At 51.4% G+C, this 14,129-nt stretch overlaps 4 protein-coding genes across 4 annotated transcripts; all 4 read left to right on the top strand.

The window, feature by feature from the left end:
• Window positions 1-143: 143 nt before the first annotated feature.
• PV08_11442 (uncharacterized protein) lies at window positions 144-3,863 on the top strand (the record flags this gene model as incomplete). The annotated part of the gene is made up of 1 exon (XM_016385750.1): window positions 144-3,863. The coding sequence occupies one exon, from the start codon at window positions 144-146 to the stop codon at window positions 3,861-3,863; it is 3,720 nt and encodes a 1,239-aa protein (XP_016230694.1).
• A 1,225-nt stretch (window positions 3,864-5,088) lies between these two features.
• On the top strand, window positions 5,089-7,837 carry PV08_11441 (uncharacterized protein; the record flags this gene model as incomplete). Its single annotated transcript, XM_016385749.1, has 3 exons — window positions 5,089-5,127; window positions 5,188-6,661; window positions 6,720-7,837. 3 exons carry the CDS (start codon window positions 5,089-5,091, stop codon window positions 7,835-7,837), a joined length of 2,631 nt encoding a protein of 876 aa, XP_016230693.1.
• Window positions 7,838-9,168: 1,331 nt separating this feature from the next.
• PV08_11440 (uncharacterized protein) lies at window positions 9,169-9,933 on the top strand (the record flags this gene model as incomplete). The annotated part of the gene is made up of 3 exons (XM_016385748.1): window positions 9,169-9,304; window positions 9,387-9,566; window positions 9,701-9,933. 3 exons carry the CDS (start codon window positions 9,169-9,171, stop codon window positions 9,931-9,933), a joined length of 549 nt encoding a protein of 182 aa, XP_016230692.1.
• A 402-nt stretch (window positions 9,934-10,335) lies between these two features.
• PV08_11439 (uncharacterized protein) lies at window positions 10,336-11,705 on the top strand (the record flags this gene model as incomplete). The annotated part of the gene is made up of 2 exons (XM_016385747.1): window positions 10,336-10,401; window positions 10,464-11,705. 2 exons carry the CDS (start codon window positions 10,336-10,338, stop codon window positions 11,703-11,705), a joined length of 1,308 nt encoding a protein of 435 aa, XP_016230691.1.
• Window positions 11,706-14,129: the final 2,424 nt, after the last annotated feature.

Below are 14,129 nucleotides of genomic sequence, written 5' to 3'. Positions count from 1 at the left end.
CTTTCCTCGTTTCTCTTCATCCTGTGGTTATCTTCGTTGCCAATCTGACGTCTACAGCGCCTCCTTCCCAGAACCCATCTTAAAGATTGAGTGTCTGCACCTCAAACAGTACTTACCGTCGACGAGGCATCATTATTCAAGCCATGGCCTTCGTCTCTACATTCTTAGTGTCTAACATCCACTGTCCTTCCTGCGTTACCTATGTCCAGGATGTCCTACGTGAGATACCCAACATCCACTCAGTACAAATTTCGTTAATCGATCAAACAATCCGTGTGAAACATGCGCATGACAAAACACGGGACCTCATCACCAACGAGCTGCTGAAGGCAGCATTCGAGGTTCAGCATGTTACCACTGTGGGAGAACACGGCGTCAAGACGCGTGATTACGATGTGTCACCACCTCCGGTAAAGGCTTCGTTAGGACGGTCAAAATGGCTCATGTCCCGCGCGCAACGCAAGCATATCGAAAATTGCAAAGCATGTCAAGGCAAAAGAGAGAGGACTTCTGTTAAACGACGGCCCTGGGCTGCAATTACCCGGCTAAGGCGAATGGATACACGCCATTCGAAGCCTCCAAAGTCAGAGGATACTGCAACATCTGACGATATATTGGTGGAAGACCATCCTGCTGTGATAGGTTTTGATGGTACCCACGAAGGCCAGGATCACGCCGACTATGTTGCGACGATTGTCATTGGGGGTATGACCTGCGCTTCATGCAGTGGGAATATAACAAAAGAATTGAACGACCTCGACTTTGTACAATCTGCTGATGTTAGTTTGATGACTAATAACGCCAGAGTGGTTTTCTCGGGACAAAAGGCTCTGTCAGCAAAACTCGTTGAAGCGATTGAGGATATTGGCTACGAGGCCTCGATTGAAGATGTTGTCCCTCTCACGCAAAACCGGTCCGCTTCGGAGGTCGGAACCACAGAGTTCAGAGTAACCTTGAGCATTGACGGCATGTCTTGTGGCAGCTGTGTCGGTACCATTACTCGAGGTCTTGAAGAGCTCCCATTCGTACGATCAGTCAACGTCGATTTACTTGGTCATCGTGGCGACATTGTTTTCCTGGACAAGCAAAATGTCGATGCGGTATTGGCCACGGTCGAAGCCATGGGCTATGATGTAGCTGTGGTGCGACTGGAATCTAATAACGCCACCGTAGAAAGCATCCCGTCCGAGAGAACAGTACAGATCAAAGTCGAGGGGATGTATTGTGAACTTTGTCCGGACAACATCGTAGCTGGCTTACAGAGTGTTCTACCAGCTAAAGACGATTCAACCTATACCATATCACACCTGCCAACACTTCGGAATCCCGTTCTTACTATTAAGTATCGGCCAGCCCCTCCCGAAATCTCGGTGCGCAGTTTCATCTCGGCCATCAACAAGTCAGACCCTGCATTGAAGGCCAGCGTCTATCATCCTCCCACGCTTGAGGAACGGTCGCGCCGACTTCAACGACGTGAACAGAAAGCTATTCTACTCCGACTGGCGTTCACGGCTGTTGTCGCGATACCAACTTTCATTATTGGAGTGGTGTACATGAGCCTTGTACCCAAATCTGATCAGACCAGGCGGTGGTGGGAAGAGCCGATTTGGGCAGGCAACGCAATGCGAATGGAATGGGCATTGTTCTTTATGACCACTCCAGTCATGCTTTTTGGAACGGACGTTTTCCACAGGAGAGCCTTGAAAGAGATCCGATCTCTGTGGAGACGATCTAGTAAAGTGCCTATCCTGCGGCGGTTCTATCGGTTTGGAAGCATGAACTTGCTGATCAGTGCTGGAGCTGCAGTGGCCTACTTCTCATCCCTGGCCGTCCTGATTATGGACGCAACGTCTCCTCGAGATATGGAGAATCACCGCTCGACTGATACATATTTTGATACGGTCACATTTCTGACATTTTTCATTCTGATTGGACGTTTCTTGGAAGCCTACAGCAAAGCCAAAACGGGTGATGCTGTCGCCATGCTGTCCAAACTACGACCCTCGGATGCTTTACTGGTGGAGAGCAACACACAAGAAGGCCTTGAACATGCGCAGACCACCATCTCCTCGATCCCGGTGGATCAATTAGAACTAGGCGATGTTGTCCAAATCCCACATGGCGCGTCACCGCCCACCGACGGCATTGTCGATCAGGAAGGAACATTCTTATTCGATGAGAGCTCTCTTACTGGAGAGTCAAGACCTGTCAGAAAGTCCTCTGGTGAAGAAGTGTACACCGGTTCACTAAACATCGGTGACCCTGTACGAGTCAGAATCACCGAGGTTGGTGGTACATCGATGCTCGACAAGATCGTCAATGTCGTCCGTGAGGGTCAAGCCAAACGTGCACCCATTGAACGAGTTGCAGACATTATCACGGGATACTTTGTGCCGGTTATCACTCTCCTAGCCATTATTACTTGGGTCATCTGGTTGGGCTTGGGTGAGTCCGGGAGACTACCACAAGCATGGCTGGACGTCCAGAAAGGGGGTTGGCCATTCTGGTCCCTCGAATTTGCAATTGCTGTTTTCGTGGTCGCTTGTCCCTGCGGTATTGGACTAGCAGCGCCAACTGCACTCTTTGTTGGTGGTGGTCTTGCGGCTAAACATGGCATTCTCGTCCAAGGAGGTGGCGAGGCATTTCAAGAAGCTTCAAGACTCAACACCATCGTCTTTGACAAGACGGGGACGCTGACTGAAGGGCAGATGAGGGTAACAGATGTTCAGTATCTCGGCCAAAACGGAAACATCGTTCCCGATGTAGATTCAAACGTGGTTCTGGCAGCATCACGCATTCTCGAAGAATCCAGCACTCATCCCATTGCTAAAGCTATCACACAGTACTGCGCAGAGCACGCACGAGATTTGGAGATACAGTCTGAGGAGATCAAAGAAATGCCCGGGCAAGGCATGACGGGACGTTTTAGCGTCAAAACGGGAGCGAGTTCTTCACTGTACGAGGTGGGACTGGGAAATGAACGACTCCTCAGGACAATCGGCACGCAATACACGTCCTCGAGGTCATCCTCGGCCCCAAGCATGGAGGAAAAGCAAGCTGTCACAAATGACTATTATTTCGATCAACTTTTGCAAAGGCATCAAACGTTGGGTCATTCAATTGCCATTGTCGCCATGAGGAGGATCTCGAACCAGGCAGTAGACGAAAAAGCAGTAGACGAAGAAGGTCCGCCCGAGGCATACCTACCTGTGGCCATCTTCGCTATCGCCGATCCCGTGCGGAACGAGGCACCACGCATATTGAAGTCGCTTCAAGACTCTGGAGTGGACGTACACATGTGTACTGGAGACAACCGAATCACGGCCCTTGCGATCGCATCGCAGCTGGGCATCCCAGTCAGCAATGTCCGGGCTGGTGTCCTTCCACAAGACAAGGCAGCCTATATTCAGGAGCTGCAAGGCGTGTCTGGGTCTAGGAATCCTGGCAAGACCTCATCCCGCCAGATTGTGGCATTTGTGGGCGATGGAACCAATGACACTCCCGCTCTTGCAGCTGCGGATGTATCAATTGCCCTCTCATCTGGGTCTGACGTGGCAATCACAACTGCTTCTTTCATTCTGCTCAACTCTGATCTCAGCACAATCCTGTCTCTTGTGAGGCTGGCGAAACGTGTTTTTCTCCGCGTCAAACTCAACTTTGCGTGGGCAGCAGTATACAATCTGTGTCTGGTTCCTGTGGCCGCGGGGGTGTTCTACGCCATTGGAGCCAACCATGATCATGGAGGATGGAGATTGGGACCTGTCTGGGCCAGTGTGGCGATGGCAGCCAGCAGTGTCAGTGTTGTCACCAGTAGCTTGGCACTGAAGCTGCCGGAACTGAGCTGGGGAGGTGGACGTCGTTGATGCAATGATGGGAGATGGAGTATCCGTATTCCTACAAGTAATCTGGGCTGACAAGGCCTGGAACCACAATACCCGCGTTAGCCACATACAGAGTAGCGATAGTCGCCCAGGTGATTCCTGGGGGCAAGCTGGGCAACTCCCCGGCACAAGTACTTGGTGGGACGAGTAGATAAGGTAGATACCCTCTGGGTAGCCTGATACAATATGAATTAGACAAGAACCAACAGAGAGGAATCCGAAACTTGCGTCTGCCATCTCGTAAGGCCGCACATCCTGGATACTGTTGCTCGGTATTGTTGTAGATCACAGACGACTTGGGCGATGGCATGTGAATCGACAGGTGGGAGGAGAATCAGGGGCTCCGAATTTCCAGCCTCAGCTCGAGCATGGCTGGATCCCGTTGCAGAACAGCTGGCCAGATTACGAGTAGACTTTGCTCGTCTACTGTTCGCCTGTGATCCAGTGCTCGCGCGATCGCCGCGTCAGTGCGAGGCTACTGCAGATTGCCGGCGGTAGTGGCTTTTGGGCGACGAAATGATTGGGCTTGTCGGGCTTCTTGATGTCACTGAATTGGCTGCCAATTCCCCAGCTGTACAAGGGGCCGCAATTTGACATCATAAACACTCGTCGCCAGCTGAAAAGAAGAAGGAAAAAAACAATCGCCGCCGTCGCCCGTCGAGTGTGTACGGAGTACGAGGGGAGAAGACGCAAATACACACACGGCAGTGACACCACGACGCCCACTCGCCACTCACCACACACAGCACACGCAGACAACACACACAGCGCTCTCAGCCTGCGCCCAAGAGTCTCCGCCCAAACTCAGGACTTCTACCGCACGCCATAATCCACTCACTCTCCCCTTTGCCCCATCCAGCATCGAATCTGGCCGTCAAGCCACCCCAAAACCTGGCCTGGCCCTTTCAACTTTGTCTACAGTAGAGTGTCTGCCGTCTGCTCTTACTGCGTCATTGTCTCTCGATCGAGCAGGTCCCTGAAGAAGGACTTACACCGTGCTACGACGTGCCATCATCGGCCCTATACGTGTATAAACACCTCTCTTCCAGATCTGACGCATCTTCCTGTCCTGTAACCCATTTTCCATTCGCTGGGCTCTTCCTCTTGTCATCGATGCCCGCTTCCTTCTCCTGCTGCTAGGGACTTCTGTTTCTACCGTACAGAAGAACACACCGGCTCACCACTCTCACCACTGTCACTACGGACCATGGATTCAACCATCAATCACATGTTGTATGCGCGCCAGGTAAGTAACTTATGATCTCCTTGTCCAGTGCGATTAGCATCCGCTCACCTTGCTGTGTAGTCGCAGGGCAGCAATCGTGAAGGTGGCTCGAATTCCCTCTCTGGTATTTTGTCTACCTTGATCCCAACGCTGATCATCGCCGTTGTCGCGTTCTCTGCCTTCCTCTTCGTTCGGTCTCGTTATTCGCGGGTCTACCGACCGCGATCGGATGAAAGGCTCTTCCAGGAGGGATGGCAAACTCCCAAGTCCGACTCAAGCTTTTTCGGCCTGATCAAGAACCACTCGACGCTTCCCGACAGCCATGTGCTCAGACACAACTCGCTTGATGGATACCTGTGGCTCCGATTCTTCAAGGTCCTGATTGCCATGTGTCTTGTTGGATGCATCATCACCTGGCCCGTCTTGTTCCCTGTCAATGCCACTGGCGGCGGTGGTCAACAGCAATTGGACATTCTGAGCATGTCCAATGTCAAGCATCCCAATCGGTACTTTGCTCATGCGATAGTCGGATGTATCTACCTAGGCTTTGTGGTTCTCTTGCTCGCGCGCGAGCGGATCAACTTTATCGGTCTTCGACGAGCATTCTTCCTTTCGGCTGCTCACGCTCAACGACTCTCATCACGCACCCTGATGGTCCTTGGGCTGCCTCTTGAATATCAAGATGAGAAGGCTCTCAAGGAGATGTTTGGGCCCTACGTTCGCAAGGTCTGGCTCGTGACTGATTGCAAGAAACTTGAGGACGATGTCAAGGAACGAAAGAAGACGGGGCTCAAACTCGAAGGCGCCGAGATGAAGATGATCAAAAATGCAAACAAGCTTCGCAACAAGACCCTCAAGAAGCAGACCAGTGACACGCCAACCGAACAGAATGCTCTTCATTGGATTGATCCTAAAAAGCGACCCCAGCACCGTCTGAAGCCCCAGTTGTGGAAGAAGGTCGACACCATCAACTGGTCTCGTGGCACTCTCGTTGAGCTTGATCGATTTGTCAAAGAGCAGCAAAGCGAGCATCTCGACTTGAAGCATACGAAGTTGCCGGCCGCCTTTATCGAATTCTCCAACCAATCTGCTGCACACCACGCCTACCAAAGCATCGGCACCGGCTCCTTGAACAAATTCAATCCCCGCTACATCGGTGTTCAACCGGATGAGGTCGTGTGGAAGAATCTCAGTGTCAGCAACGCTTCTCGCAAAGCCAAATTGCTCGTTGCAACGGCTGTCATCTCCGTCATGATCATCTTCTGGGCCATTCCTGTTGCCTTTGTGGGCTCATTGTCCAACATCAACTATTTGACCAACAAGGTTCATTTCCTGAGTTTCATCAACGACATTCCCAAGGTCATCCTCGGTGTCGTCACTGGTCTGCTCCCCGTAGTCCTACTAGCCATTCTCATGGCTCTGGTCCCCATCTTCTGTGCTCTGCTTGCAAAACTGGCTGGAGAATCCACTCTTTCAGCCATTGAGCTCCGAACTCAAAGCTGGTACTTTGCCTTCCAAGTGGTGCAGGTCTTTCTGATTACGACTTTTACTTCTGGTAAGTTTTGAGATCCAAGATAAACACAATACAATGCCCGGAAGCTGACAATACGTAGCGGCCACTTCGGTGACCACCCAAATCATCCAGGATCCTGGCTCCGCACCAACGTTGCTGGCCACCAATCTGCCCAAGGCATCTAATTTCTACATCAGCTACTTCATTCTGTTTGGCCTTTCTAACGCAGCCCTACAACTCCTCAACATAGTACCCCTGTTGATGTACACCCTGGTCGGCAGACTCCTGGACAGTACTCCTCGAAAGAAGTACAATCGCTACATTAGTATCCCGGGCCTGGGTTGGGGTTCAACCTACCCCAAGTTCACCCTCCTCGGGGTTATTGCGATCTCATACGCCTGCATCGCACCCTTGATCCTTGGTTTTGCAACCATCGGCTTCTGCCTGCTCTATCTCATGTTCAGATACAACTTCCTTTTCGTCATGGGCAACAAGACCGACCTGAAGGGTGAAGGCTATTCAAAGGCACTGAAACATCTGATGACAGGTGTTTACCTCGCCACGATTTGCTTGATCGGTCTGTTCGCCATCGGCTGCAGCGATGATGCCATCAGTGCCGGTCCGTTGGCCATTATGGTTGTGTTCCTTGTGGTGGTGATCATTTTCCAGTTCCTGCTTGACCGCGCCCTGTCACCTCTCGAGAAGACGTTGCCATTGGAGCTGTTGCAAGGCAACAAGTTCAGCACCACTGTCGTCGAACAGATCATGGACGAGCACGAGATGAAGCAAGATCAAATGGAAGCCGGATCAGCCAGTCGTGGCAACTCGGTCCCCGAGTTCGTAAAGTCCGAAGGCGAGGCTCCTCAACCCAAGACCAAACCTTTCAACTTCTTGAGCCGACGTCTTGAGCCTATGCTCCTCAAATTCTACGAAGCCAACAAGAGCATCGTGCCAGCCGAGAATGACCATAATATTCCGGCGTACACGTCGGAAGAATATGAGCAAGCATATCTCAACCCGGCCATCACATCACCTGCTCCCATTGTCTGGCTTGCCAAAGATCCCGCTGGTGTGAGCAAGATTCTGGTGCAAGAGAACCGAGAAGCTGGCATTGACAGCACGGATTCTCATGCCGAACTCGATGAGAAGAACAAGCTTGTCTGGAATGAGGATGAAGTTCGTGAGGCACCATTGTGGCAAAGACCTGTACGGTATTAATCTCGTCGAGGTGTTTGTGTCTGCTAAGTAGGTGTCTTGTCGACTCTACCGGATACTGGTCAGCGACGAAGCGAATGAGTTTTGTTATGTGCAAATGGGATTGCATGGCGATTACCTTGGTATTGAAGGTAGCAAGCAATAATTAATCAACGGAAACAATTACCAAAGCCGAAGTTTTTTCGGGACATGGGGAGGGATAGGGGTTACAAAACAACTAGCGGATATCCAGATACCCTGTTTTCAATGATAATTGACCTAGTGATTAATCAAAGTGGTTGAATTTCTATCAGAATGATGTCGGGATTTGTTTTGCTCGTAGCTGTTGTTGTGTATGCGCGGTTTTTCCTTGTAATCGGGGAATCGCTGGGAGAATCGAGTTGTTTCGGTGTTGCGTCAGGCGTGAGAGATTGTTCAGCGAGATCGAGATCAATAGATTTGGTGGTGTTGCTGGCCTTTTTCTCTCGTACGAAAGAAAGGAGACCTGAAGTTTGCTAAGGGACAGCGTATGAAGGGGTGTTTTTCAATGCACCTGGGCAGAGGAGGTACACACCTCTCCGGTACGAATAGGTCGAGTAAAGTAATCACCATTTGGAAAGCGGGCCAAAACTCTCGCCGACTCCAGTGGCCGATCCGGGTGCCTTAGTCATGCGAGGCGACGCATGTATGTACGACCGGGACGCTTCACGAGCAGTAGACAAAAGTGATCCTTTCTTTGTACACCGTACGAGTACGAAAGAATAGATTATCCAAGGGTACCTTACCCTTCTACTGTACCTACGGCTGCCGTACATACACCGTAAAAGTGCGCTTCTCTGTTTTTTTGTACGGACGTACTCCGTACACGAGGTACTGTACTGTATGTACATCTCTTTTTTAGTGCCTTTTGCGCCCCCTTCAGCCCTTCTTAGCATTTTCCCGGATTACGTGTGCATGCATGTATGCCTGTCGACGAGGGGACCGGCCAGTGTCGCCATTCTGTGCTCCGGGTGGTTCACGACAACTACCCCTTACGTGCGATTATTAGTTAAGCATCAATTTACGAAGAAGGAGAAGTGTTCGGGCAGTTTGAAACGGCCGTGCCTGGTTTTGGCGGAAGGAGAGCAGAGTACATACCTTACGTAGATAATGTATATAAGGAGAGGAGATGTCCCTCTCTGCATCTCGAAACCTACCTATCCTACAATTCATTCTCAAATCTCCACCTGAATCGGAATCGGAATCGGAATCTCAGAAGAGATCTGTAACCTCAATCCCAATCTGCAAGGCACAAAACACCAACGCCCGACTACTCCCCCTCCGTACCCGAATCGACCACAAGCGTCAACAACAAAATGGCAGCCTCAGCAGCGAAAGATTCATCTCGTATCGACCAACTTCTCAAGGCAAATTCTGTCTTTGCCCAAACATGGCCGACTCCTCCGACAATGGTGCAGATGCGCGCCGCGTCAGAAGGTGGAATTCTCGTCCGTATGTCGTATCGTCCTCTTCTTTTTCTTGTTGTTGGCTTGGTGCTGGTCAGCACTGTGACAAAAACACTAACACGCCTCAGTGACATGCATGGACCCTCGTGTCGTTCCGGAACAATTTTTTCCCAATGCTCGGATTGCCGTGTTTCGAAACGCTGGTGGCCGATATAGTCCCGACGTCGTCCGTACCGCCGCGACGCTCAGGAAGTTGATGGGCGATAAGCCAGGGGCAGTGACCACCGTCATAGTCGTTCATCATACCGGTACGTACACATCGAACCCTCCTCAAAACTCGCGGTTACGGTGACGATCAATGTCAACGTCAACGTAAATGCGTACCTACCTTGATAAGAATGTGGAACTGACGAGATCTCTCTGTCTCTTTCTCTCCTTTTAGATTGTGGCATGACGCATCTCACGAACAAAGAAATCCAAGACGATATTGTTGCCAAGTTCCCCGCGGAGGCCGAGACTGCAAAGGCCATCAACTTTGGGTGTTTCACCGGTGAAGATCTTGTAAAGAGCATCAAGGAGGATGTCGAGGCTTTGAAGGCCGAGGAGATCTTGAAGGGTATAGAGATTGTCGGATTTGCATTGGATACCGTGACTGGGCTTTTGAGCGCGGTGTGAATGGGGGGATGAACTGATGAACACCGAGAGACTGTGGACAGTGAGTTGGAGGAGTGCTGAATCCGCTTACGTACTGTAGTGAAGGCCAAAATAAATAGTTGTATTGTGTTGACGAGGCTGAGATTTGACTTACTAAAAGTAAATAGCAGGAAGGGGACGAGGCTGACGACGTCATTTGACTTGTCACTCGCGTTTCGTTGCGCAACAACATTTCATCAGGTTCTCGTACTGTCTTCAAATGGCCATATCACCTCGTCAGGACTTATCAGGACTACGATGAGCACTCCGCTGTTCTTCCTGTGGAGTCAACGAGAATGACACCTGCAGCCTCTTGATGTCGAGCCCCCAGGCGATGTATTATCTCCTCCTCTCGCCCTAAAACCAGCTACTGCGAGAAGAATCATGACCGACCTCGTCGCGTCCACCAACAATGAAGGATCGCGCGAGTCGCTCTTCCAGTGGGCTTGGGTTCGTCAAGTCCTCCTCGCTCCCGTCGCGCGTGCACGTTTCGTATTGACTGGGTGTAATAGAATCTCGCTCTCACACCGGTCCGCATCCTCACTTCGCGTACCGCGATCAAAGCCTACCTTGGCACGCTTCTCTTCTTGATCACCTCGACCGTCCTCCTCACGATATCCTCCACCGCATTCGGCTTCTTCTACTACAACTACATCCCTCAGATCAACCTCGAGCGCGTTCTGTATCTGCAATATGGCGAGGGACCACACCCACACGCGACTGCTGCGCTCGACACCGCCGCTCTCGTATCTCAGCAAGCGTACGACGTCGACTTGATATTGGACATGCCCAGAACACCTATAAATCTCGAAGCCGGGAATTTCATGTTGGACCTGTCGCTCCTCGGGCCCGGAATCAACGTGCGAAACGCCCTGCAAGAGCCCCTGTCGTCGTGGCTCAGCAACATCACCACGGAGAACGTCTTCGCCCGTTCGAGAAGGCCTGCTATCCTGCCATATTCTTCCCCCGTACTTTCCCTCAGCAATACGCTCCTACACCTTCCGTGGCACGTGCTGGGATTCCGCGACCTGGACGCGGCTCATCTGGTTGTGCCAATGTTTGAAATGGTCACTTTCCCCCGCGGGGCACGAAACATCCCAACCCACGCACGACTGGAGGTACAGTCGAGCAGTGTTCTACAAGTGTACGACGCAAAGTTGAGGTTCCGTGCCAAGTTCCAGGGCATGAGGTACCTCGTTTACAACTACCGCATCCCCGCTTTTGTCGTGTTCACGGCGCTATTTTACACCGTCGGTGTGACGAGTATGGGCTTGGCCTGGGCATTGTTGTCGATGCTCTGGTCTAGAAAGGACGATGACGGAGATCGCAAAGTGGTGAAAAGAGAAGGACGCCAGGGTAAAATCAAGCGTGAAGAAGGAGGAGAAGACGAAGGAGGGCCCATGATAAAGGAGGAAGAAGAAGAAGAAACAGACTCGTCGCGGCACGGCTTATCGCTTTCGAATCTGTCAGACACTGCTGCACAATTTCCCACGCGGACGGGCCAGATGCCGTTGAGGTTCCAAGGGCGATCTCCAGTGCCAGATGCTGGACAGGATCAGGAGGCAGACGAGCACTTGACACCTCCACCTGGTCCTGATGAGGTTGCAGATGACGAGGAAGAAGAGGACGCTGCGGAATCAATTCGAGGGAGACGATTCGAGGGCGATTCTGGAATCGGGACAAGTATGGAGAGCGAACATCAAAGTTCAGGCATTGTGAGAAGAAGAAGTTCCAGAGGGCTTTCATCGAGATGAGGACCTGCGTATTGAACCACACTGGCATTTTCTCGTCTGGCTGACTCCCTTCCACCGGGGGTAAGGGAATGTGTGTCAGATCGAGTACCGTTTTGGTCTAGACGTTGAATTTTTCTTTCTCCGCCCACGGGCTCCCAGGACTCTTTTATTACACTCTTGTACGCTTCACTTAGCTGTTGTCAGCCCATACCCAAACATGCTCGTGCTCGTGCTCGTGCTCGTGCTGTCGCTCTCAACGAGTCCGACCATGACCATGCGAGATGTCATCGACCATTCCCGCCATCACCACCAGTCGTTCGTCGTCCGAGTTGAACTGCTGGTCGGGGACGTTGGCTATAATCCTCGCCGGGTGCAGTATACGTCGAGTACTATTTCTCGTCCGCCTCAGCTCACCTCGCCATGTTTTGGGGTCGTGTCCACGACGTCAGCCTCTCGATCGACTTGTCCAATCAGGTTAACGCAGGATGGGGGAGTCTACGAGGTTTCACAACGTCAAAACGCCAACACCGCCGACCACCACCAGCAATCGATCGGGGGGTACGGCACAGTCGATATTGCGAAATGGATGACGTGAGGTCTTGAAGCTTCCTTCGCAAAGAACAAGGCCTTGAGAATGAGGGCTAGGGTTCGGGCCATAGACCGCTTGACAATGAATGTGATGGTGTTTGTTGCTCTCGTCTTTCCAACATCCACCATCAACGTCGATGGGACCACGATCATGGTGTATCGGTGAGGAGCGCCGTATATGAACGGGCCAAGTGAGGCGAGGCGTGCATCCTGGAAGACCCTCGTACGGTGAGTTGTTGTCCCTCGGTCAGGGGATACATCATTATCTGTCAGGGACTTGTTGATCAGGGCCTGGATGGACGAACCGTGACATGTCACACACGCATAAATAGACAAGGATCAGGGAGGGGGGGGGGGGGGGGAAGGGGCGGGTTTGGACGCTTCCCGTGATGTTCTCTTGACAGGTCACCCACCACTCGCCAACGTGTCTCGTCAGCCGAGTTATCAGTAGGTTTGTGGACTTGAGAAATTACCCGAAGGCGAGAGAGAGAGAGAGAGAGAGAGAGAACGATTGATATCGGTTGAAGCCAAATTAAGGTTCAAGTCTAGGATAGGATTACGCGTTACTGTACGTCACGGACCTACAAATTTGTACCTCTGAAGGTGAGGGTAGCTTTACTTACGAATCTAAAAAGAGAGGGGGGGGGGGTTCCCACGTCGATTCTAATAATATCATCACCAACGAGATTATACGAGGTGTCTCTACAAAGGTACACCTACAGAAAGGTCTCCTCCCTTCCAACGGGGAGGTACGCAATAGCCAACGCATCACCACGACGCCCATCATTCTGACCCCCTGTCAGTTTCTATCTTGTACCCACCTACCTGGGACGACACCTACAGCCAGTGTACTCCGAGTGCTTTTTTTTTGGTTGTTTTGCCGAACTGACTCGTCACCGGCACCGACGTCGACTTTCTCTTTTTTCCACCCACAAGGTCTAAGCGTTCTGAGGTCTCGGGCAATTACTGGCGAGACTAGGTAGTTCGCGGGACGAGTCAGGAACTAGACATGTCCTCCTGAAGGTGGTTCTTCTGAGCACCAGGAGAACCATCTACTAGCTACCAAGGCCGTGGCATTTATCTGTGGAAAAAAGGTCCACGCTATGGCGGCGGCTTAGGGTTGTGCAAGACGACAGTCTATCTGACCAGTCTCGTGCATTTGATACATGTTTTCAGTCCTGAGCCTGACGATTCTTCGAGACTGATTCTCAGCCACCTTTATTTTTATTTCATTGTACTGTAACACCATTCTTCTTAGGGTGTCGTTGTGCCCCCGTTGACTTGAAGGCAACGGTGAGGAGGCAATAGATTCCTTGGTCGAGAAAGGGGTTGAGCAGGTTCTCTATTTTGCCTCTCCGTGAGCCGGTGTCATGGCCGGTTGCAGTGCGCGGAAGGCTGGTCACCCCGTAAAAGGTCAAATGGCGTGTTCCCCAGGGAGCGAGTCCATGAGTCTTTAGGTTCGGTCTTAGTTGCAAATCAACCTTGACTTTCAAGCGATCAGAAGTCACAAAGTGGAACCCTTTTTCCGCTCTTGTCCAGGTTCATTCATTCTGACCCTCGTATCAGCACCAACTTCATCTACTTCAAGTCGCCCTCTCGCGGGTGTGTGTCTATCTTGACAATTTTGCTATTATCGTAACAATCAACTTCCGCCGCGAGAGGGTACAGAAATGCCATGAGGTCCTTAACAACAACAACGCAACCCCCTCTTTCGAAAGTGGCACGTACATCTTCATATCAACCTCTCTTCGTCGAACTTACGTGGCTCCATGAATATTTTAGATGCCTTTGACTTCGTGGCCGAGAATCCTGCTTTTTGCTGTGTGTGCGGCTCTTCTTGGGCTGTTGAGCGCGTAC

Source organism: Exophiala spinifera (assembly GCF_000836115.1).
Source record: "Exophiala spinifera strain CBS 89968 unplaced genomic scaffold supercont1.9, whole genome shotgun sequence".
Classification (NCBI taxonomy): Eukaryota; Fungi; Ascomycota; class Eurotiomycetes; order Chaetothyriales; family Herpotrichiellaceae; genus Exophiala; species Exophiala spinifera.
This window is presented reverse-complemented; position numbering and strand designations above follow the sequence as displayed.